General features: G+C 44.3%; 1 protein-coding gene and 1 non-coding gene across 3 annotated transcripts in view; both read left to right on the forward strand.

The window, feature by feature from the left end:
* The first annotated feature begins 2,618 nt into the window (after nt 1-2,618).
* Nucleotides 2,619-2,724, forward strand: LOC119051128 (U6 spliceosomal RNA). Its single transcript, XR_005082870.2, has one exon. It is a non-coding gene; the product is annotated as a U6 spliceosomal RNA (small nuclear RNA).
* A 6,797-nt stretch (nt 2,725-9,521) lies between these two features.
* Nucleotides 9,522-23,315, forward strand: part of NRG2 (neuregulin 2) — a 177,156-nt gene continuing 163,362 nt past the window's right edge. For both annotated transcript variants that reach the window (XM_037147498.2, XM_037147499.2), the window contains exon 1: nt 9,522-10,279. In XM_037147498.2, coding sequence (XP_037003393.2) covers nt 9,535-10,279 — 745 coding nt within the window. In that variant the 5' untranslated portion in view covers nt 9,522-9,534. The remainder of the gene's footprint in view (nt 10,280-23,315) is intronic.

A 23,315-nucleotide genomic window follows, 5' to 3' on the forward strand; every position in this document is an offset into this window, starting at 1 on the left:
ATAAAGAAAAGTGGTTATTCTAATCAGACAAATAATAGCTAACGTGTTGAGCATTACTCTGTGTGGGCTATATATATTATTTTATTTATAAGATAATACAATTTTAATGAGGTAGGAACTATTATCATTTTACCCATTTAATTGAAAACCAAGGCACAGAAAAGTGAAGTAACTAGACCAAATGTCAGTTAAGCATGTGGCAGAACTGAAGTTCAGAGGTAGGCAGTTTGAGTTCATTGCCCACAATCTTAGCCAGTCATTCTGTGCCAGGTACTGTGAACCATTTTGCATGAACTACCTCACTGAATCCTCACAAAGCTCCCAAGAGGTAGAGTTATTATTATCCCAATTTTATTGGGGAAGGAAACTAAGGCTGATAAAGATGAAGCGACTTGCCTAAGCCCACATTCCAGTAGGGGTGGAGCCAGGATTTTGAAATGTGGACAGAAGAGCACTAGGCAAAGAATCAGGGTTTTAGTGCTGTTTTTGCCACTAAGGAGGCTGTGTGACCTTGAGCAAATGAGATAACCTCTATGGTCTCTAGATCTTCCTCTGTGAAAGGAGGACTTTGGGCCACATAACCATGTGGCCGCAAGTCCTTCCCAGTGCTAACATTCTCAGATTCTCAATGTCTGTTTTCTACTTAGTTCCTTGTTTGAAAAATCCTTGGAGGAAAAGAAATGAAACACACAAAACCTGAGAGTGACTGTAGAAGCCAAATTTAGAAAACAGACCTCAAAAGGATAAAAAAAAAAAAGTTTACAAAATACCTTTATTCAGAAAATGTGACTCCCCTGCAAAATATTTGGCTTGGTTTGTGAGACTCGGTGACCACAGAAAGGCCATGCACACCTCACTCACTAGTCATCTCTCCTGGATGGAGTCAGTCTTGTAACCTGGTTCAGTGGCCATTTCTGGCCGCTGAATTGGCTAAAGCTGGAGGAAGTCCATCTTGTGTGGGAAGGATCTGGGAGAAGAAGCCAAGCTTTTCATGTGGGTGTTCTATCTTGAATTCAGAATGTCTATACCATTCTGTCTACTTCTGGTTTTGTTCTCAGTGGTTGTTATATAGTGACACCATCCACTGCCACCATGAACCAGCTTTTTCACAGCCTTGTGGGAGCCACAGTGGGTAGTGAACAGGCCCAGCTTCCATTTCTCTGTATGGTTTTATTCAAAAGTGTGAGCTTGATCCAAAGGGAAAGAAATGATCTCGAAGAGATATCTATACTCTCATGTTTGTTACAACATTGTGCACAGTCATCAAGGTATGGAAAAAGTTTAAAGAGTCCATCACTGGGTGAGTGGATAATAATGGGTGTGATATACAGTGAGGTCTGTCCAGAAAGTATCCATCCATGTACCATGAAAGCTAGAAACCTTTATTGAAGAAGATACAAGAAACATTGTACATAGGACAATGGTGCCTCAGTCCCCTTGAAAGTAGGCACCTTGGGACTTCACACAGTTCTCCCAATTGCCATCAGCTGCCCCATCCTATTTTTCTGAATCTCAATGATGGTCTGAAATTTCTTCCCTTTCAAAGGTGATTTTAGTTTTGGGGAAAAGCCAGATGTTGCAGGGCACCAAATCTGGGCTGTAGTGGGACCGAGAAACCTGGGTGTAGTGGGGCTGAGGCACCTGAGTGAGGCGCCAAAAAAACTCTACATGAGACAATGTGATGCATGAGTGGGTGCCTTGTCATAATGAAGCGGCCAATCACTGGTTGCCCATGGCCACGGCCTTCTGAATCATCTTAATAGATTCTGCAGAAGAATGTTCAAGCTTAATGCAAAATGTGATACAGATTCATTGCTCTACTGTCTCAGTCATTGTGAATGCAATGGCCACATAGTACACATGCTCACTCAGTAAAGTACTGACCCCATTGACTAGTACAGTGACGTCATCATTGTTCACACATGTGCACTCCAGTCCACTCTCCTTGGCTGCCAGGTTACACTGATGTGACATGAACAGTTCTCGTTATATTAACAGTGGTTGTACTTTTCCCAGACAAACTTATATATGTATCTCAGATGGAGAAAGACAAATGCTACATGGTATCATCATATGTGTGACTTAAAAAAAGTTAGACTTATAGAACAGAGCATAGAATGGTGGAGCCAGGATTAGGGGAGCAGGGAGAGGTTGGTAAAGGATATAAACTTCCAGTTACAAAATGAACAAGCTCTTTTTGAAAAAAAAAAAAGAAAAATTTTATTTATTTTTAGAGAAGGGAAGGGAGGGAGAAAGGGAGAGAAACATCAATGTGTGGTTGCCTCTTGTGCACCCCCTGCTGGGGACCTGGCCTGCAACCCAGGCATGTACCCTATACTGGGAATCAAACTGGCAACTCTTTAGTTTGTAGGCCAGCACTCAATGCACTGAGCCACACCAGCCAGGGCTAAAATGAATAAACTCTTAAAACCTAATGTATAACACAGTGACTAAAGACAAATTACATAATTGAAATTTGCTAAGAAAGTAGAACTTGTGTTCTCACAAAAAAAAAAAGAGGGAGTTTTTGAGGTGATGGATGTGTTAATGAACTCAATTGTACAAATCCTTTCACAACATATATCAAATCATCACCTTGTACACTTTAAATATATCATGTGTTCACTTTGGCGGCACATATACTAAAATTGGGATGATACAAAGAAGATTGTATGGCTCCCGTGCAAGGACAACACGCAAATCAATGAAGCGCTCCATGTTTTGTGCAGGATCCCAGTGGGCATCCTCACACACTTTGATTACCTCAGAAGAAATATGATTCAAAGCACAATGTGTGGCACTTAATATCAAAATTATGACTTTTCACTATAAAAATATTTGTTTGAGGCAAACTGTGAAATGAAAACACAGCTGAGTTATACCTGAGTTATTTGTGCTAACATGTCAATTTGCATTTCCTTCATAAACCTTAAAGTCCTGAAATCGACTTATTTAAAAATAAGTAAGTACACTTCCGGTCAAGACGGAGGCGTAGGTGGAAACATTGTGCCTCCTTGCCCAACCAAGTTTAAAGACAACAAAGTTTTAGTAAAAAAAAAAACAAACGCAACCAAAACACAGAAAATTGAACTATACGGAAGTCTGACAACAACGAACCATTTAGCCAGACCAGTAAGAGGGGTGGAGCCAGCGACTGTCTGAGCAGGGTTAGGCAGGAAAACTCTGCCAGACCAACCCAGGCCCGAGGGTGGCGGTTGGTAGATCCCAGGTGTGGGGTTGTGACAGGCAGACCCAGTGAGGTCACAAGGCAGCAGGCTGACCGCAGTCACACATTCGCACGCAGATAAACCAGGTGAAGGAGCGAGCAGTGAGATGGACCGCAGAGGCCCCAGCAGCAGGAAGCAGCAGAAGGGACTGCTATTGCCCCTCTTTGACCCCGCCCCCACATACAGCTTTGCAACCCAGCAACTGAGTTGCCCTGCCCTGGTGAACATCTAGGGCTCTGCTGCTCATATGTAACAGGTGCGAACAGACCAAATCATTATGGCTCAAGAAGAACTCAAATCTCCAGAGCCAATAACTCCAAGTGACTGAGAAATAGCCAAACTTTCAGATGCACAGTTCAAAACACTGGTGATCAGGATGCTCACAGAACTGGTTGATTTTAGAACCGAAAGGAGTTCCCATCAGAATGTCAGAGGATTTCTCCAAAGAGACCTTACTGGCAAGAAGGGGCTGGAAAGAAGTATTCCAAGTCATGAAATCCAAAGACCTACATCCAAGATTGATCTATTCAGCAAAGCTTTCATTTAGAATGGAAGGGCAGATAAAGTGCTTCTCAGATAAGATCAAATTCAAGGAGTTCACCATCACCAAGCCCTTATTACATAAAATGTTAAAGGGACTTATCTAAGAAAAAGAAGATAAAAAAGATGAACAGTGAAAGGACAGCAAACTCACAGTTATTGACAACCACACCTTAAACAAAAGCAAACTAAGAGGACAGCTAGATCAGGAGCAGAACCATAGAAATGAAGATCACATGGAGGGTTAGCAACATGGGAGTGGGAGAAGGAGAAGGGGGGAGAAGGTACAGAAAATAAGTAGCATAGACGGTAGGTAGAAAATAGATAGGGGGAGGGCAAGAATAGTAGGGGAAATATAGAATCTAAAGAACTTGAGACACATGGTCATAAACTAAAGGGGGAGAATGGTGGAGGAGGGGTGTGCAAGGTGGAGGGGAATGAAGGGGGGAAGTGGGACAACTGTAATGGCATAATCAATAAAATATATTAAAAAATAAGTACAGCCCTGGCTGGTGTAGCTCAGTGGATTGAGCGCAGGCCTGCGAACCAAACAATCGCGGTTCAATTCCCAGTCAGGGCACATGCCTGGGCTGCAGACCGGTTCCCTGCAGGCCAGTTCCCAGCAGGGGACCCACGAAAGGCAACCATACATTGATGTTTCTCTCCCTCTTTCCTTCCCTTCCCCTCTAAAGATAAATAAATAAAATATTTAAAAAAATAAGTACATACATTACAATTTCATTGATTATACCTCAGTAAGGCTGCACGAATTTAAGTAAGTAAATAAGGGGAGGGGCCAAAAGTGTGAGCGTGAGTTTGTAATAAGTCTGGGCCCCATCAGTAGTTTTGTGATCTTGGGAAAGTCATTTAAATTCTCTGTGTCTCAGTTTTCCTCATCTCTTTGTAAAATGATTCTTATACCACTTGCTTTGTACTGTTCGAATTTCAAATAGCCTGACGTTGGTGAAAGTAGTTTGGAGACACAAGAGACCTCTCAGACAACAATGAAAGTGAGGCTGAGAGACACCTCCCGCTCAGAGAGATGTGGTGGCGTGAAAGCAGACAATGGGCAAGCCTCAGTGGGAGCACATTTCTGTCATGTGGGCAAGTTACTAAACTTCTTTAAGTCTCTTCAATATGTAAAATGCAGTCATCAAGGCATGGAAATATAGATGCAATCGGCCATTAATATATGGTAGCTATTATTTTATTATCAGTTATTGAATTTATGAAGAGTTAGCAGGTTTAGAATATCAAGTTTTACTGTCTAAGAAATGCCTGTTAATTCAGGTTTATCCCCAGGAAACAGTCAATATAGAGTTAGTCTGGGCTAGGAAACCAAATATCTTGCTATTTTACACTAAATGACTGAGGCTAATTCTGGAAGCTTGTCCTCATATATATCACACCTTGAGGAAAACTGGACAGATACCTTTCTCCCCTTCAGAAGTCTCTGCCTAAGCCTCACCTTCTGTGGCTGCAGGAGTTCTAGACTTGGGGTCTGAAAAGTTACCTTTTGCATGCTAAAAAACATAAAATTATAGCAAAGTAATTCCCAAAGTAATTCCTATGCTTAATTCCCTTTTAATCATAGGAATCCCATTTAGAGGTTAAAAAAAAATCAAGGAATCTTGTATAACAATAGTTCTACTTTAAGGAGCTTTTGATTGAGAAAATACAGGATAAAAATTAAGCAACAATAAAAATTTAGAGCAGGGGTGTCAAACTCATTTTCACTAGGGGCCACATCAACCTCGTGGTTGTCTTCAAAGAAATAAGTGTAATTTGAACTTCTTAACAGTTAAGGAGTAGTTACATTCATACAATCTTAAAATTATTTTGGCCCTTTGACGGTAACCACGAGGCTGATGTGGCCCCTGGTGAAAATGAGTTTGACACCCGATTTAGAGGGTCCCCTCTTAACATTTTTTTTTTAGTAGGCAGTATATAAACTTGATATAAATTCACTAGGTACAACAGGGAATACCATAAAAAATATCCCTCTTGTGCTCCATTCTTCAGTCACACAGTGCCCTTTCCAGGGTCAACTATTGTTCTAATTTGTACTATTTCTTTTCATAGGTATTCTATGCTCTATGCGCTGCAAATATTTATATATTTATCTTCTAAAATTTATTTATTTTCTTAGAGAGAGGGACAATGAGAGAGGAAGAGAGAGAGAGATAAACATCAATGAGAGCAAGAAACATCATTCAGTTACTTCTCTATATGCCGTGACCAGGGACTGAACCTACAACCCAGGCATGAGCCCTGACCGGGAATCAAATCAGTGACCTTTTGCTTTGCAGGATAATGCCCAACCAACTGAGCCACACCAATGAGGGCTATATATTTATCTTAAAAAAAAAATGCTACCATATCTTGCCACTCTTCTTCACCTTGATTCAGTCTTCTTCACACTAGATAGTGTCTTGTTATGCTTTAAAATGGATATGTGGAAAAAAAAGAGAATATGTAGTTTTATTCTTCCTAGTGGCATCTACAATTGAAAAGTTGCACTGAATTTTTAAATATACAGAAAATCCTAGTGTGCAGTAACTACACACTACTAAGACATTCTCAGCTCTTAAATTGGAAACCACTGGTATAAGTAAAATATCAATACTATTAAACATTAATTTTGGCCCTTACTCTGCATCAGGCAGTGTTCTAAGCACTTTATACTTACCTCACATAATCTACATCTTTCAAATCCTTCTAGTCTCAGTTTAAATGTTATCTCCTCAGAGAAGCCTCCCTTTATTCATGTAGATCTACCTTCTCCCTTTTCCATTATTCCCTATCATTGCATCCTGTTTATTTCCCTCAGGACATGTATTACTCTAAGTAATTTAGTTACCTATTCACTTACTTACTTACTTATTAACTGCTGTCTTCTCTACTAGAGTAGGAGCTTTGAGGGCAGAGACAGCCGCAGTTTGGGTCCCTGCAGTCCACCCAGTGACCAGTACTGTGCCTTGGTGCTTTTCACAGAGGAGCCATTTGATTGTATATTTATTGACAACACACAGAATGAACGAAAACCCAACTTTATTTGGTAGACTCTCTTACTACCTCCATTATATGGGTGAGAAAACTAAGGCCTAGAGAGTGAAACAGACTCATCCCAAAGTCAGTAAGTTAAAAAATTGGATTGAAGCCCAGCTCTGCTTGGCCCCAGAGCACCAGATCTTCCCCACCACTTTGATCTCAGAAACAGAAGACTGAATAGAGTCTTGGTTGTGTGTGACCTTGAGTAAGTCCCTTTTTCTCCCTGGGACTGATTTTTTTTTCCACTAAAAAATGAGAGGATGGAGTTAGTTATCTTTATAACGTTGTTCTGTGATGTACAAGATCTGTGATCCGTGAAATGAAAAGAGGGACAATGAAGGGACCAACAAGATGGATTGTGCGTTTAAGAGAGTTGATTTTCAGTTCGCTAAAGATGTGCTTTTCCTTTTAAGCCAGGAACCATGTTGATTGTTTCACTGGGGATGGATACAAAGACTAACAGGACATAGTCCCTCTCATTAAGATGACTGGTCTGAGCCTGGGTTGGGTAGCTAAGCTGGTTAAAGCATCATTCTGATACTCCAAGGTTGTAGATTCTATCCCCAGTCAGGACACATACAAGAATGAATGCATAAATAGATCAAATGACAAATCGGTGCTTCTCTCTCTCCCTTCCCCTTCCTCTTTCTAAAAGCATTAAAAAAAATAATAATAAAAGATGACTGGTCTGATGGGTGTAATGCAGCTCCTGTTAACAGCAGCTCCCGTTAACAGTTGCTTGAAGTACAGTGTAGGTCAGTGCAGTAATATGTGTGAGGCACATGGTAACACAGAAGAGGAAGGATTCCTTCCGTCATGTATGTGTATGGGGATAGAAGGGAGGGGTGAGGTAAAATACTGTGCCGGGCCTTGGGGAAAGAATGGTTTTCTAGGTGAACAAGGCAGTGATGAGACTTCCTGGACATAAGAGACGTGATGGGCAGAAGCACACCAGGAAATAGCACAGTACTCTGAGGAATGCTAGGGTAGGAGGTTGGCTCCCAGAGTGTAGAGCTAGTTAGGTCAAGGGAGCCCATGAAGAGTCATGCTGAAGAGCTTGGACTTTACTCCTGAGAGCAATGGCACTGGCAGATTTTATTTATGTTTTATTTTTAGAAAGATCATGCTGGCAGTGCATGATGGAGGAGGGTGATGAGGTGAGGTATAGAAACCCATTTAGAGGCTCTGCAGTAGTCCAAGGGAGAGAGGATGAGCGCTCAGACCTACGGTACTCATGGCAGAGTTGGAGAGCAGCTAGATGAATTGGAGATATCTTAAAATGTAGAGACAAAGAATTTGGTGATTGATTAGATGAGGGAAAAGAGGATGAGGCTAAAGAATTGATCGGAATAGATAGGATTGCCAAGTGTAAAACGGTGCCTTTAATAATTACAGGGAATCTGGACGGGGGTGGGAAAGACAATGCCACTGGCTTTGGGTATGTTAAGTCGGAGGGGTCTCTTAGCCAGGAGGGAAGGTGTAGCTCCCTCCTTCCTTTCCCGAATAGTAATCCTGGTCTATGTCAGGTACCCAGGGGCCAGTCTCCCCGAGTGGGGTGGGGTGGGTGGCAGTCAGGGGTAGAATTCTCCAAAATCTCACTGGAATTTCTGAGCTCCACATTCTTCAAACAGATAAGCTGGGTATTGAAAACTTCCTGGATCCTTATTGATAGGAATAGAATAGGTGGTGGACTTTATTTTAAAAATCTGATACTGGCTTCAGTTTAAGCAAACTCTCCTGCCTCTTGCAAGTACCAGACTTTTAAAAAGAAACCATTTCCTGTAGAGCAGCCTCTGGCCTGACAGGCTCTGGCTCTTAGGTTGGCTCCAGGAAGCCCCCGCCTCCTTAGGGAGCGGCTTTTAAAAAGATGAGGTTGCAGCCTGGTCACCTCCGGCGGCTGGAGAAAGTCCAGATCTTGGGGGGCTGGACCCTCTCCCAACCACCACCCCTTGGTTAAGTGGCCTCAATGCCGAGACAAGACCTCATGTAGCCCCAACTCTTTACCAAATGACGGGGCTGGGATCCTCCTCCACTCAACTCGAATCTCCAGCACTCACCTGGAGGTGGCAGGGCCGAACACGTGGGCTGATTAGGGGCTAGCCTTTGGGGTCCTTCTAGGGAAGGAGACAACCCCGGAAACGGGAGACTGGACAGCCAGCGCGACAGCGGCAATCTCCCTGGCAGCTACGGCGGGTGGCCAAAGTCAGGGACACGCCCTGTGTCCCACTCCCTCGTTCATAGGACGGTACCAGAATCCGTTATCTCTACTCCGCCCCCTCCTCATGCACTACTCCACTCTCGCGCAGATAAATCCCAAGAGCAAAGGGTAGCACGATCCTTTCCGTAGCCCTGCGGGCCCAGAACCCAGGCTCTAAAGCAGTGCAGTCCCAAGCTTCCCCTGCAGAAGCCGCGCTCCTCACTCGGTCCGGAGGTAGAGGGGGCGCGAGAGAGAAGTGGGCGGGCGTCCCATCCTCCGCATCCTCCTCCAGGTCCTGGCGCGCTGGGTGGGAGCGCTGCGCGGCTCCGCGCTGCGCATCGCGGCCCGCTTGCCGCCTGCCCCCTGCCCTAGCTGGGCCACGTCCCCGGGCTGCGGGTGGAGGGCTACGAGGCGCTAACATTACGCTGTTTCCGGTTTTCCAGCAGGCTCTGTTTCCCCTCCCAAGGCGGCGGCGGCGGCGGCGGCGGAGCGGCGGAGCCCCCCAAATGGCCTGGCCAGATGCGGCAGGTTTGCTGCTCAGCGCTGCCGCCGCCACTGGAGAAGGCTCCGTGCAGCAGCTACAGAGACAGCAGCAGCAGCAGCAGCAGCAGCAAGAGCAGCCCCGACAGCAGCAGCAGCAGCAGCAGCAGCAGCAGCAGCAGCAGCAGCAGCAGCAGCAGCAGCAGCAGCAGCAGCAGCAGCCGCGAGAGCAGCAGCAGGAGCAGCAGCATCTCCAGTCCCGCTGCGCCCCCAGAGCCGCGGCCGCCGCAACAGCCGCAGCCCCGCAACCCCGCAGCCCGGAGAGCCGCCGCCCGCTCCCGAGCCGCAGCCGCCGGCGGCATGAGGCGCGACCCGGCCCCCGGCTTCTCTATGCTGCTCTTTGGTGTGTCTCTTGCCTGCTACTCGCCTAGCCTCAAGTCCGTGCAGGACCAGGCGTACAAGGCACCCGTGGTGGTGGAGGGCAAGGTACAGGGGCTGGCCCCGGCTGGCGGATCCAGCTCCAATAGCACCCGTGAGCCGCCTGCCTCGGGTCGAGTGGCGCTGGTGAAGGTGCTGGACAAGTGGCCGCTCCGGAGCGGGGGGCTGCAGCGAGAGCAGGTGATCAGCGTGGGCTCCTGTGCGCCGCTCGAAAGGAACCAACGCTACATCTTTTTCCTGGAGCCCACGGAGCAGCCCTTAGTCTTTAAGACGGCCTTTGCTCCCCTCGACACCAACGGCAAAAACCTCAAGAAAGAGGTGGGCAAGATCCTGTGCACTGACTGCGGTGAGTCGCCCCCTCTCTCTGCTGGAGAAAGGGGGGAGGGGCGAGCTGGTGGAGAGTGGGGGTGGGGCGAAGAGGTGCTGCAGGTGCCCAGGCCTGGCAGCGCCCGGTCACTGGGGGTGGGGCCGCCTCCGGCCCGGGCGCCTGGGAAGGGTGGGTGAGGGGGTTGAGGTTGGGGAGAAGGAGGATCACGCTCAAAGTGTGCCAGGGGTGGGGAAGGGCCGGGGGAGGCGCTGGCCTGTGCCAGCGGGGATCTGCGGCTGATGTATGGCATGTGGAGCTGGAAAGCTGCCATCATAGCCCAGCAGAGTCAGGAAAAAAGGAGAGGTCGGGGTGGTGCTCAGTGAATCAGGAATGACCCTTGAAGGCCTTGCCCGCTCTGCTCCCACGGGCCTGCCTTGCCCAGCCTGGCAGGGTCTGCAGGAGCATCTGGGCAGACTCCCAGGCTCTGAAGGCCTCCGCTTACAAGTTCTCCTAGGGAATGATGGCCCCCGCCCGCTCCTTCCTCTCCTGGGCTCCGGGCTCTGCTCATCCACCCCACTGGCGCAGGCAGAGTTGGACTTTTTCTGCTACTGTTTTCTGACCTCCATGTGGCTTAGGTTTTGGGGGTTGTTTTTTTTTTTTCTCCGTTATTTTCTCAGTCGTGATTGCCTGCGCAGCGGGTAGCACAACCTTCCCTTAACCTCGAGGACTAGCGAACAGACACTACTTTGGGCTGTTTCTGGGAGGTTTTACCGGTCTGTTAATGGTGATAATGATGAAATAGAGTAACTTCTGACGAACGCTGTAAGTTCAGCTCCGACATCCCACGGGCAGGGTGTGTTGACTGCATTTCTCGTCTTCGCGATGTTGGGTGCTGCACAGGAAAGCAGGCGATGGGAAACAGACACTGAAATCTGTAGATCTGTGCAGCTGGGATGCAGGTCTCCGTGTCACAAGTCAAAGAAATGTCAGTCGAAGAGCTTTTTCTTCTTGTCCCTGAATCCAGTACTTACTACTTTTTTTTTTTTAAGATTTTACTTATTTATTTTTACCGTACTTACTTCTTAGGAAGGTATTTTAAACCAAATTGTCCCATACTGGAGTATTTGGTGTTAGCTTGTCTTAATGCTTATTCATATTGGGGTTTCATTTTGTCCCAACTAAGGCTGAATTTGGTGCCTGTGGTGTGACTCTGAGCTGTATAGTCCCTGAATTGTGGTAGGTGTCCTGAACTGTCATGGAAATTGTTTACCCAGTTTGCTGATTCTGGGTAGCATAATGAAGCTTTGAGTTCAGTGTCGAAGAATGTGGAACAACAGCTCAAGGAAGTTCTGCTGCCTTCATCATCCTAGATCAATGCCTTTGGCTTTTGGAAGTTTGTCCCCTTGCCCCTTCCACTCCCACCACTCCCACCCCGTCCTTCAAAAGACAAATTTTAGTTTAGTGATGCAAGTATAGCTAGTCATTAAATTCAACTGTATCACTTCAGTGAAAAGAAGCTTGCAGTGGCTTAATGAGAAGGGACAAACAGTTGGTGATAACAGCAGTTCTCTCCCTGACACTGTTCTGTGGAATACTGTTGGCTGCTCTTTAATGCTAGTTTTATGTTCTGAAATGTTTTATGATGACAAGTTGAGACCAGTAAAGCATTTCTAATTTTTTTATTCTGCTAAGTATTTTCTCTGAGCTGCTTCAGGGAGCTGTGGAACTGTATTGTGCAGGGGGAAATAGTGAAAACATTCACTGAACCTTGTCCAAGGACAGCTTCTGTTTTAGATTTCGGTGAGTTGCTTCTGAATATGCAGAGAGCATGTTGCCAGTGCTGTCCGCTGAGACCCACAGTCATTGTCAGACAGCCCCATGGAGTAACTGCCTTCTCTGCAGCCCTGCTCCCCTGTCAAAAACACCTTGTTTGTTTTAGTGAGCATTTAAGAGTTTACTAGTTGAGTGTGGAGATTATGACAGAGCTGAGGGTCTGATGCATAGTCTGCTTTTAGGTTATGGTCATCTCATAGGATTAAAGTAGCATATGTAGTATATCTCTCAAAAAGATAAATTTAGGACTGCTGTCACTACTCAAGAAAAGATCCTCACACTCCACACATTATTAAGGAGAAGGAATAGTATGGAAGTAAACATCTTAGAATGCAAAAATATTTGCTTTGAATTGATGGTAAGTAGGTACATGTCAGTTTGGGGGGATTACATAAGGGGAGCAGGAATTTAAGGACGTGTTTGTGAGAAGAAACTTGTGGAACTGGCGATAATATAACAAGAACATAAACTGCATTTTCTTATTTTTTAACATGTAGTTAAAGAAAACATGGACTGGTAATGGTATATTAAATAAGGAAACAAAGTCATCCTAACTAACCACAACACTTTCCTTGTGCTCAGCAGGAAATAACTAACAAATTCATTTTGTGTTTTCTATCAGTAAAGAAACCCGCTGGGCCACAGGGTCACGGGGAACATTTTTTCCTTGGAGCAGGTTTGCCCTTGCAAAACAGGGAAACTGGCACTTGGAAACTGTCATCATGGCCGTTATGTTGAGCAACTGTGGTTGAATTGTTACTTTGTTCAGCTAGTTTCAGCTCTGAGTGCCTCTGGGTCCTGAAAGGTGTGGTTCCTAGGGAGATGATCTAAAAAGCTGTTTTGGGGTGGACCAGGACTTTGGGCTAATGTACTACATAGAAGGGTATATTACACTTAAAAGTTGGCATGCCTCGATAGCATTAATTCAGGGGTCAGACCGGACCCCTTCTAAAAGGTCCTCATAAATGGCTAATTTTACTGCAACTGTGGAGTGTTGTTGACCTGAAGCCTGTGAAGTCCTGGAACGGCACTGCCTGCCAGAGGGGCATTTTTACGGATCTAATGTGTATTGTTCATCCAAAATGACTACTGCTGGTGAGAAAGGGTTGAGTAAAATCTTCGTACTTTGAAGAAGATTGAATACTTGGAGGGGTTCTCTGTGTCTTCTGTGGAAAATGAGAGGAAGAATAGTTCGAAAACACGCTCAGAGATTCGCAGCTTTGCACAGTGCTATACAAGCACTCTGTTCTGCAAATAGCCCTGCATTTTTAACAATGGTTGCATATATTTTTGGTATAACCACACTATAACTTGTTGCTTTCCTATATATATGATTTTAAGCTGTTCTCTTATCGAATAGACATAGTAGATAGCATTAAAAAAAAGATCATTCTTTTTGGGAGACTTTCTGATTTGAAGTTTTCTTCCAAGGCATAGTGTACTTCGTTGTTGAAGACGGAAAAGGTGTATTCCTGGAGGATTTCACATTCTTTGGGGTCGATTTTAATTCATTTTGGCACCTAGATTCACGTATTAGAGGAAGGTGGCTCACACAATTCAGTAAAGCAAAAGCGAATGCATATTTTTAAAATGCCGTTTATTTAAAGAATCTGTTCTTCCCCAGCCAGCTGGGAACCCAGCTGTGATGCAGCTTGAAGATGGGAAAGTGAAACTAGACTAGAAACTGACCAGTCCTGGTCCTGAGGAGGGCAAGGCTTGGTTATAGCTTTAGGAGCAGAATTACTGTTATAATGTCATTTCTTTCAGTGGCTGCTCTGTGCGGCAGACTGAGATTCTTGGAGGCAGGAACCATATTTTATCTTTGATTTCTTGTTTCTCCTTGCTCTCCTGTCCTCAGCATCTGAGGCTGCTCCTGGCTTACAGTGAGACTCTCATAAGTCTCTTTTGAATGGATGAAGTCTAGTGAAGTTAAAAAAGCAAGCCTCCAGATTAATACTAAAACAATCTTAACTTGCGGATCTGTGACCCTAAGTCCTGGCTGAAAAGCTGAGTTTGATGATAGCCTTCACCTGTGGGAGGTTTTCTTCTAAAGGAGTCATTATCAACTGGAGCACTTCACTGCAAAGCTCTGAACCACTGTGCTGATTAGCGTTAATGGGATTTAGGCAGTGGAGAATAAAAGTCTTCTTGGAGAAGAAAGACCCTCTTTTTTGGAGGGTAGATTACCACTTCCCAACCCTATGTTTACACAATAAAAGGACTATCAGTTTGAATTAATAAATGGTAAACTAGAGAGAATGGTATATTAACTAACTAGGTGATTAACTTCCTCTTACCAACTTTTATTATTGAGGACACTTTAAATTTGTTTCCTAACAGCAAATAATCACGTTTGTTTTTTCTTTATAAAATCGTATTGTATTTTTGAATAAGTAACACATTTATATGGCTCAAAGTTCAGAAAGTTTGTTAGATTACGTGATGAAAAGGCTCCCTCTCACTCTCTCCTTGGCTACTCAGCTCTAAGGCGATTGTAAAAGAACATATTCTCAAAATAGGTATTTCTCGAAAAGGCAGAATATTTTCAAAGTACTCGTGTATATTTTTTAACAGATGGAGAATGTTAATTTTGCTATTAAGCTAATTTTATGGTGAATTCTTCCCACGTAATAGATATTTTTGAAAACCTAACCCAAGATCTTAATCAGTATTTCACCTCTCAAATACTAGGGCCAGAAGCGAAAACACCAACTTGCTTCTTTGATACTTTGCCATTAAGAAGTTTTCCATGACGATGAACTCGGTGAGCGAGTCTTAACTGAGATGCTCAAAGGAGAGGGCCAGAGGTTGGCCACTGAGCTTTGCGGCTGCAGCTGTGCCCGCGCAGCAGTTCCTGCTGTTTCGCACACCTGCGAATCGCTTGGTGGCGTCCATGTGGGCCGTCGTGTGACTCCGTGTACAGAAAGAGAAAACTCCACAGAGCATGAATGCTTTGAGTTGCATTTAGAAGCCAAAGACCCCAGTTGCTGATAGAGAGTTTTATTTTGATCATATTCCTGTACAGTTGGTATGATTCCAGGGGGAATGAGCCCCTCCCATACTGGTCTGAAGTACTGCATTTAAGGTAACTGATTCGAACATAGTGAGTGCTACAATGTCAGGGAGGATCGGGGAACTGCCATTTGGAGAAATGGGGGAAATGCAGATGCGCAAATCTAAACAGCGAGAAGTGTTAGCCCTCTGAATCCTGGTGGCTTAATGGTACGTGGCAATTTCCAACATCAATTTAGAAAAGGAATGATGACGTCAGCACTAACGAGTCCCTGCCTGTGCAGTCTTCAACAACTTGTTCCCGGGCCTTTCTTTTTAAGGTCCGAAGTGTTGTTAGTATAATTTTCACCAAAGGTAAAAGAAATTGCCCCCCAAATTTGAGTTTGGTTGGATGTCCGTGAAGCGGGAATTTTTGTCCTACTTGTTTCTGGTGAGTTAACCCTCCTCTCTGACTTTACTGATTGGCATGTATACACAGCAATACATCTAGTTTATGAATTTCAAGAGATGATATAAGGAACTCTTTAGAAAACTGGGGAAAGTAGATGAACTGACTGGTGGAAGTACTAAATTATGACAAGTTTGAAAAAAATGACCGTCTTATGTAAAGCGAGTCCTTTAAAAACAAGAGCACATAGAGGAATTGTAGTGAGTGAGAGCTCTGAGGAAAACTGTGGAACTGAAGCAAACCCGGAGGGTGATTAAAAGGCATTAGAATGACATGAAAGAGAACATGCTGTACCCAGGCAAAGGCTGGGGAGCTTTCGCCAATCTGGGGTCAAAAAACCAGATTTACACTGACTGGGAGCATTTGCTGCTAATCAGCTGTGATGTTTTGGTCATTATGAAATGAGGTTAACTTCAGGCACCTTCTTTCTCTGGTGAGTTGCTGCCAGCGGAGTGTGACATCCGAGCTTCGTGCTACAGTAACATCCCCTTCCCGCTTTGCACATGCAGTGAAATCCAAATAGCCTCTCCAGGAACCTTCTCTGGACAGAGAGCTTGTTAGCTCTTCCCTTTGCCTCTCTGCTCAGGACCCGATTGTGCTGCCTGCCTCCTGGGGTTGGGGCTGGAGGTGGTTAACATTCCATTGACCCTTGCAGAGGTCTCCAGAGTGGCCAAGGCACAGGTATCCCAGAGGGTTTCTGTATTCTACTAGCAACATCGACCTCCAAGATGTCATGTTCAGGTTACTTTTTATTTTCTCTTCAGAAACAGAATCCTGAATGGTTCCCTTTTTCTTTCACAGATTTCCTGCCCTGTACGGAGCACCTTGGCCTCCACTCCTCTCTCCCTCCCTGATCTGTTTATACAGACTGAGGATTTGTCTTTGTCCTTTAGGCTGGGATATTTTACTTGGTCTTGATCCTGATCTTGGTCCAACTAACAGAAGCCAGGCTGAGCTAACATTCCTCAGAACTGAATGAATGAGAGGAAGGTCACCACATAGCTAAATACCTACCTGGTCCAGCCCATGGGCAAATCAGGAGACATCAATTCAATTGTGACAGTGATATAATTTGGTATCCCAAAGGTTGTATTACTGACAGAGCTTTCTTTCAATTCTATCTTTCAAATGTTTGCTTTGACAAATGTTTGAATACGTGCTCTGTGTCAAGAACTAGGAACCTTAGGAAAGTTGCATCAGGCACAGTACTTGTCTTCAGGGAACTTACAATCTAGAAACTCACTGTAGAACAGTCATTCAATCCAGAATTAGATGAATGCCATAAGGTACACCAATATAGTGCTTTGGGGAGGAAGGGTAGAGTCCTAAAAGGAAGATTAGACCTCGTTAGAGGAGTAAAGAAAGTTTCTTGGAGAAGTAGTTTGAGGTCGGATTCTATACAGATAAGTTGGCATGGCTTCTGGATAGAGAGACGAAATCGACTGATGGGGTTGATTCCATGCAGAGTAGCAGAGGGATGTGTTTATAATACAGAAAATATCCAGGATGAAAGAGAGAAATGGGCAACTAATCCTCATTTTTCTTCTTATTCTTGGAGTTTTAGTATTTTGGCCTTGTATCACTTACATGACACTTATCATTTAATGTCATGTATTTTAATAATTATTTTTTGATTGGTCAGTATCTTATCTTCTTCACCTGATTGTAAGATATTGGGGGAGGTAACTTATAACATGGCTAAGTAGCCATTTGATTAATGGCTATTGCCAAAAAAGAAGGGAATGAGGGATCCCTTGTGCTTTCTCTGCAGACCGCTTACATCCTAGACAAATTTCAGGGTTCCTCGAATGACAGACCAATCATGGAAAGCCATTCGAGGTCTAATCTTCCTTTTAGGACTCTACCCTTCCTCCCCAAAGCACTATATTGGTGTACCTTATGGCATTCATCTAATTCTGGATTGAATGACTGTTCTACAGTGAGTTTCTAGATTGTAAGTTCCCTGAAGACAAGTACTGTGCCTGATGCAACTTTCCTAAGGTTCCTAGTTCTTGACACAGAGCACGTATTCAAACATTTGTCAAAGCAAACATTTGAAAGATAGAATTGGCATTTTGATAAAGGGCAGAAATGTTGCTTCTCACTTATGTTTAAGTTCAGTTTTCCGTTTCATGATAGTCCATAGTGTTATTTTCTTGCAAGTAATTCTCTCAAGTTTTAGAATGATCTCTGGGTGGCTTTCCTCATGCATGTCAATATTTTGGCTTATGTTTTCTGTCTGTCTTGATTAGTTTTCCAATTTCACTTGCTATGTGAGCTTTTTGGATATTCCCTATTCTGGTCTGTTAGTGGAATGTCTGTTATTCTGGCCTATTTGTGATTCAAGCTGGATTGCTTAGGAGGTAAGAGGTATGACCAGGTGTTTTCTGTAGTAAGCTGAGGTCACAAATTAGGAATGGTTTGCCTAGCAGGCAGCTTGGGGTTGTCTGGAGGCCAGTTCTGGTTCATAGATTTTTTTCCCCCTAAAAGAGTAGGGAGCGGGAACCCAATGATTTGTCCTGTCTCTCTTCTGGCATATTCATTCTTTCACCATTTCCGTGAAATGAGACATTTTCTGCCAGGTGTGCTGGACAAAAGTATCCAGTTGGGGTGGGGGTGGAGGTGTCAGCTCCCGGAGGGAGTTGACTTCTAGCTCAAAGCTCCTAAGGACCACTAGTCATCATCTTGCTATGGCATTCACCTTGCTCAAGTCAGGGTCCCTTCCACTGGTGCCTGTGGCCATTAGTATAATCCTCAGTACAGTACCCCACCCTGTTGCTTCTGCAAATAATGAATCTCACAAACACTGCTCCACTGATGACTCTGTTCTGGAGTAACTGTGTGGCTAGTTTGTTTACTAGTCAGGATGAAACAAGTAAATTCTGTTGATGATCTGTCATGTCTGACTTTCTGTCTCTGAATGAGAAAAACCAGCATTGTCATTGGTTGATTGGATTTCAGTGGGGGAAATCAACAAAAAGAATAGTTTTTTAAAAAGGAAAAAGGAGTCTCAGATCATGACATGATCCAGTTGTCACAGTGAAACCAGGCTCACGAGTGCCAAATTTCTTTCACAGGACCCTGGGGCTTCCCAAGGGATCCTGACAGACCGATTACCCTTAGTTGGTTTCCTTTTCATAGTCTGTTCATATGGGTGGTTTGCTTCTGAGACCCTCTTACTTGGGGGTCCACCTCTCCTACTTTATCCTTCCATGCTCCCCAACTTTCTCCTTAGGGCTGCCGTTATACTTGCTTTTGTTGTAAATGTAACATCCATTCCTCAGCCCCCATTCCCAAGAACCAGAAGCGTTTGTAGAAATTTCTAGTACGAAGTTTACAACCCTTCCTTGGACTTTAGGTCTGACAGACTTCATGGGAAGGTAGGAATTAGTCCTGGGATAGGGTAGAACCACATTTGACAAATCTGGCTAAATTTCTCTCAGGTCTGATTGTTTAGGACAAAACATCATAATGTTTTTTCCAAGAAGGCCTCTCCCATACTCCCAGGTACCATTTTCAAAAGGGAATACTTTCTCCAAAAAGACTAGTAATGTTCATTGGCCTCTTGTGACATGTGTAATAAATTGTCTTGGCCAAGTGCTGATGAGAATCCCTTTCAGATGGTACCTCTGAGGCTCAGCCCAGATGATTCAGGCCGATACTGAGAAGGCCCTAGGATGTGGAGCTGGGTAGTATCCTACTCTGGGCAGAGCAAGACGTCACCACTTCTGAGAGAAGCTCCTTGCTGCTGGTCCAGAATCTAGCTGGTATGTCTGAGGGAGGCACAGGGGTAGCCCCAGATTGGGAGGGAGTTTGCTGTCTTAGTTTCCCATTATGTAAATTATCCGAGTAGGTTTCTACTGTGCGTGGTTTGCACTCAGCTCACAGAGAGGGCAAATGGGAGCTGGAGCTGAGACTGCTTGCTTTGGGAATACTGCTTTTACTCCTGCTGCTTTGACCCCAGCTGCTACCTTTATCCACACATAAGGGGGGCTCTGTGTTTCTCCTGTGTGGTGTCACTGCCTCGGGGGACTCTAATGAATGATCTGCCCTAGGCCAGAGCTGCTTGTACAGTTAAGGGTTAAAGGCATTGGTTCTAGGCTAGTTCTGCCAAGGGGTCACTTGGAAACTTTAGTATCAGGAGCTGTGTCTAAAAGAAAACATCAAGTTTGGCCCCCATCATGAATCATGTCTTCTTATTGATTGACTGATTATAGAGAGAGAGGAAGGGAGGGAGTGAGAGAGAAAAAAAAAACATTGATTTGTTGTTCCACTTATTTATGCCTTTATTGATTGATTCTTCTATGTGTCCTCACTGGCAATCAAACCTACAACCTTGGCATATCAGGATGATGCTCTAACTTACTGAACTGCCCAGTCAGGGCCATGAACCATATCTTCTCAAAGTAAATTCAAGAGTTTGCTCTTCTCATCTCTGAAGTTAAGTAACAGCCTGATCATTCCCGTGTAAGGATAAGTCTTATCATTGTAGGAGGAGAATGGAAAAGGGTAGTAGCGCTTCTCTGTCTGCGTGACTCAGGGTAATCCAGCAGACATTGCCCTCTTTTCAGTTCTTTAAAGATCACTTTCCTTGGAAGAGTTTGTTACTGACAGCTGTGGTGTTTGGGAAGGGGTATCAAGGCTAACTTGCACTTGACCTGATCACTCTTTTTAAAAAAAGACTTTTATTTATTTATTTTTAGAGAGAGGGGAAGGAGGGAGAAGGAGAGGGAGAGAAACATCAGTGTGTGGTTGTCTCTCATGTGTCCCCTACTGGGGACCTGACCTGCAACCCAGGCATGTGCCCTGACTGGGAATTGAGCCGATGATCCTTTGGTTCGCAGGCCAGCACTCAATCCGCTGAGCCACGCCAACCAGGGCTTGACCTGATCACTCTTTTTAAAGACTGAAACTGGTTTGTGGACCCTTCCATGGGCTTCTCAAGTAATGTTGTAGATTAGTGTTTGGTTCTTTCCCATCTCCCTCCTTCATAGATCACTCCATTGCTGGCTCTTCTTTTTGACTGCCTTGTAAAGCCTATAGTTCCTAAGGGACTGTTCTTGGTTCTTTTCTCAGTTTATGTAGTGCATTTTGAAGCTTCAGCTACATAGAGCATAGTGGTTAAGACTGCCTGCTCTGGAGCCAACTTTCAAGGGTTAATCTTGGCTCTGTGACCTACTAGCTCTATAACCTTGGGCAAATTAATTAACCTCTTTGTGCCTCAGGTTCCTGGGTTGTAAAATGAGGCTAGTAATAATACCTACCTCACAGCATTGTGATAAGGATTCACTGAGTCACTTCATGTGAAGTGCTGAGAACAGTACCTGCTTGTAGAGAACATTTAAGGCAGACTACTTGCAATTACTGTTAGTGTCATGTCTGTTGGTGGTGGGAAGAGAATGGCTTTGGATTCTTTTATCAGAATTCTGACTGTCCTCCTTAATAGCTGTGTAAACTTGGGAAATTTCCAACAGCCTATGGTGCATCATTTCAGTTATCTATGGCCACATAACAAACCATCCCTAAGAGTAGTGGCTGCAAGCAGTAATTATTAGTTATTAAATCCCTCTCAGCTCTAGGGATTTACTGGGCCAAGCTCGGAGATTTAGTATCTTTTATGTAGTTTAGTCAGGTGGTGGCTGAGCAGTCAGACAGTAGCTGGGTCTGGGTCACTTCACAGTTTCCTCTCTGACAGATCTAGCAGTTGATTCAGGCTGGTTTTCCTCCGGGAGCTAAGCTGGGGCTGAGGACCAAGGACCTCGCCTGGGTTCCTTCGTAACTTGGTGGCCATGTCCAAGAGTGAGCATTCCAGGAGAGGGACAGGCCAAAGCCATATTGCCTTTTATGATCCAGCTTCTGAAGTCACTAGTGTCACTTCCACAATTTCTTTTCTTTTATTGTTCCATTGCAGTTGTCCCAATTTTCTCCCGTTGCTCTCCTCTGCCCTGCCCATCCCCACCCCCCACCCCACCCCTACTCCCACAGTCAGTCCCCACCCTGTTGTCCATGTCCATGGGTCATTTATATCTGTTCCTTGACTAGATCCTTCCCCTTCTTCCCCTCCCTTTACCCCCCTCCTCTCTGGTTGCCGTCAGTCTGTTTCTTGTTTCCATGCCTCAGGTTCTATTTAGCTCATTTGTTTTGTTCAATAGTTCAACTTATAGGTCCACCACATTCTTTCTGTTGGAAAAGAGAGTTACTAAGACCTGAATTAAACTTTGCCTCTTGGTGGAAAGATTGTCAAAGAACTGATGGATGTGTTTTGAAACCATTACAGTTGGCCCTCTGATCACAAATTATTTATGTGCCTCACACATCTTCCCCTAAGATCTTTCTTCTTCAAAAAAGTCTCATCTATTAGGGCTCAGGCTCAGGTGCCAGGGTCTCTTCATCTAAATTGGGTCGAGGTACATGTGAAGCTTCTCTAATGCAGTTCCCTGAGTAGAGCAACTGGAACGTTGCTCCCCTTGATCTGGAGAAGCACATGAACAGGACAGATTGTCAGCCCCCATATACACGCACAATGCTGGCACAGACTTAGGGTAACTGCTGTGGATGCCCCTATATTGGTAATACTTAAACATTTTAAAACAACGTTATTTATTTGTCTTTACTTTAAATTTTGAAATAATTTCAGACTCACAAGAAAGCTGCAAAGATAGTACCAAGAATCTTTTGCCCTCCACAAATGATACAAGCATGTAAAACAATCAAAACCAGGAAATTAATAGTGCTGATGTAATACTATTACATTCATCTATAGGCCTTATTCAAATGTTGTCAATTATATTACTAATGACTTTTTGCTAGTCCAGGATGGAGTCTAAAATCTCACATCACATGTAGTTGCCTTGTCCACTTAGTCTTCTCTCTGGGGTAGATGTTCCCATTTAGAAAGAGGGAAGCCAGCAGTCACCAGTCCGTAGCTTCTGAAATGCAGCCTGGTACAGGAGTGGGCTCAGTCCTACTGCCCAAGAGTGATTCTCTGCTATTCTTGGTTCTACCCTGTGGGCTCCTGTTTTTGCCCTCAGAATTATCTTTCCTTTTCCATAAAATGTAGCAGCCTGTGTTTGCAGCTAAGTAGTTTTCTCAGTGTTCTGTGTTCTTTCAGGTGATGGTCAGTCAGATGTGGCCACAAGAAGAGAGACAGAAAAGGAACAAAAAAACCCCCAAGTTTACTATATTCACAGGGGAGCCACTGCATGCCACATATGACTGTCACAGGGGAAGTGCCAGGTTTTAGTCAGGTGGCAGAAGACAGGACATGGAAGGGAGGCATTAGGTTAGAGTCTTTACTGGGGTTTCCTGGAAGAAGGCAGGAAGGTCAGGGTGACGAATTAAGATTGGCTAGTCTGAGTAATTTTTGTGGGTTCTAAATTATAAATCTCTAGTGGCCTGATACCTGGTCCTGGAATGATTAAGGGTCCGATTAGAGGAGGTGTAGTTCTGGACTAGTTCGTTTGCATATCAGAAGCATGCTTCCGGCTAAGTCCTTTGCCATCTTTAAGAATTGGCTAGCCCTGGGGGCAGTCTCTTTCTAGAAAGGGTTTTTAAAGCTTTGTAAACATCATGATAGATAGAATATAAAAACTATATGCAGTACACTCAGCTTGCCTTATTCTTATAGAAGTTTTGGGAGTCCAAAGACTTCTTTTCATTTTATACTGCTTGTTTCTTCAGTCCAAGCTTGTAGTGTTCCTACTAGTACACTTTAAAAAAATATTTGTGGTTTACTTTTGAATCTTATCTGGGTTTACTACCTTAGACAAGAGTCACATTCTC

This window comes from Artibeus jamaicensis, unplaced genomic scaffold (assembly GCF_021234435.1).
Source record: "Artibeus jamaicensis isolate MK-2021 breed Jamaican fruit bat unplaced genomic scaffold, CSHL_Jam_final contig_456, whole genome shotgun sequence".
Lineage (NCBI taxonomy): Eukaryota > Metazoa > Chordata > Mammalia > Chiroptera > Phyllostomidae > Artibeus > Artibeus jamaicensis.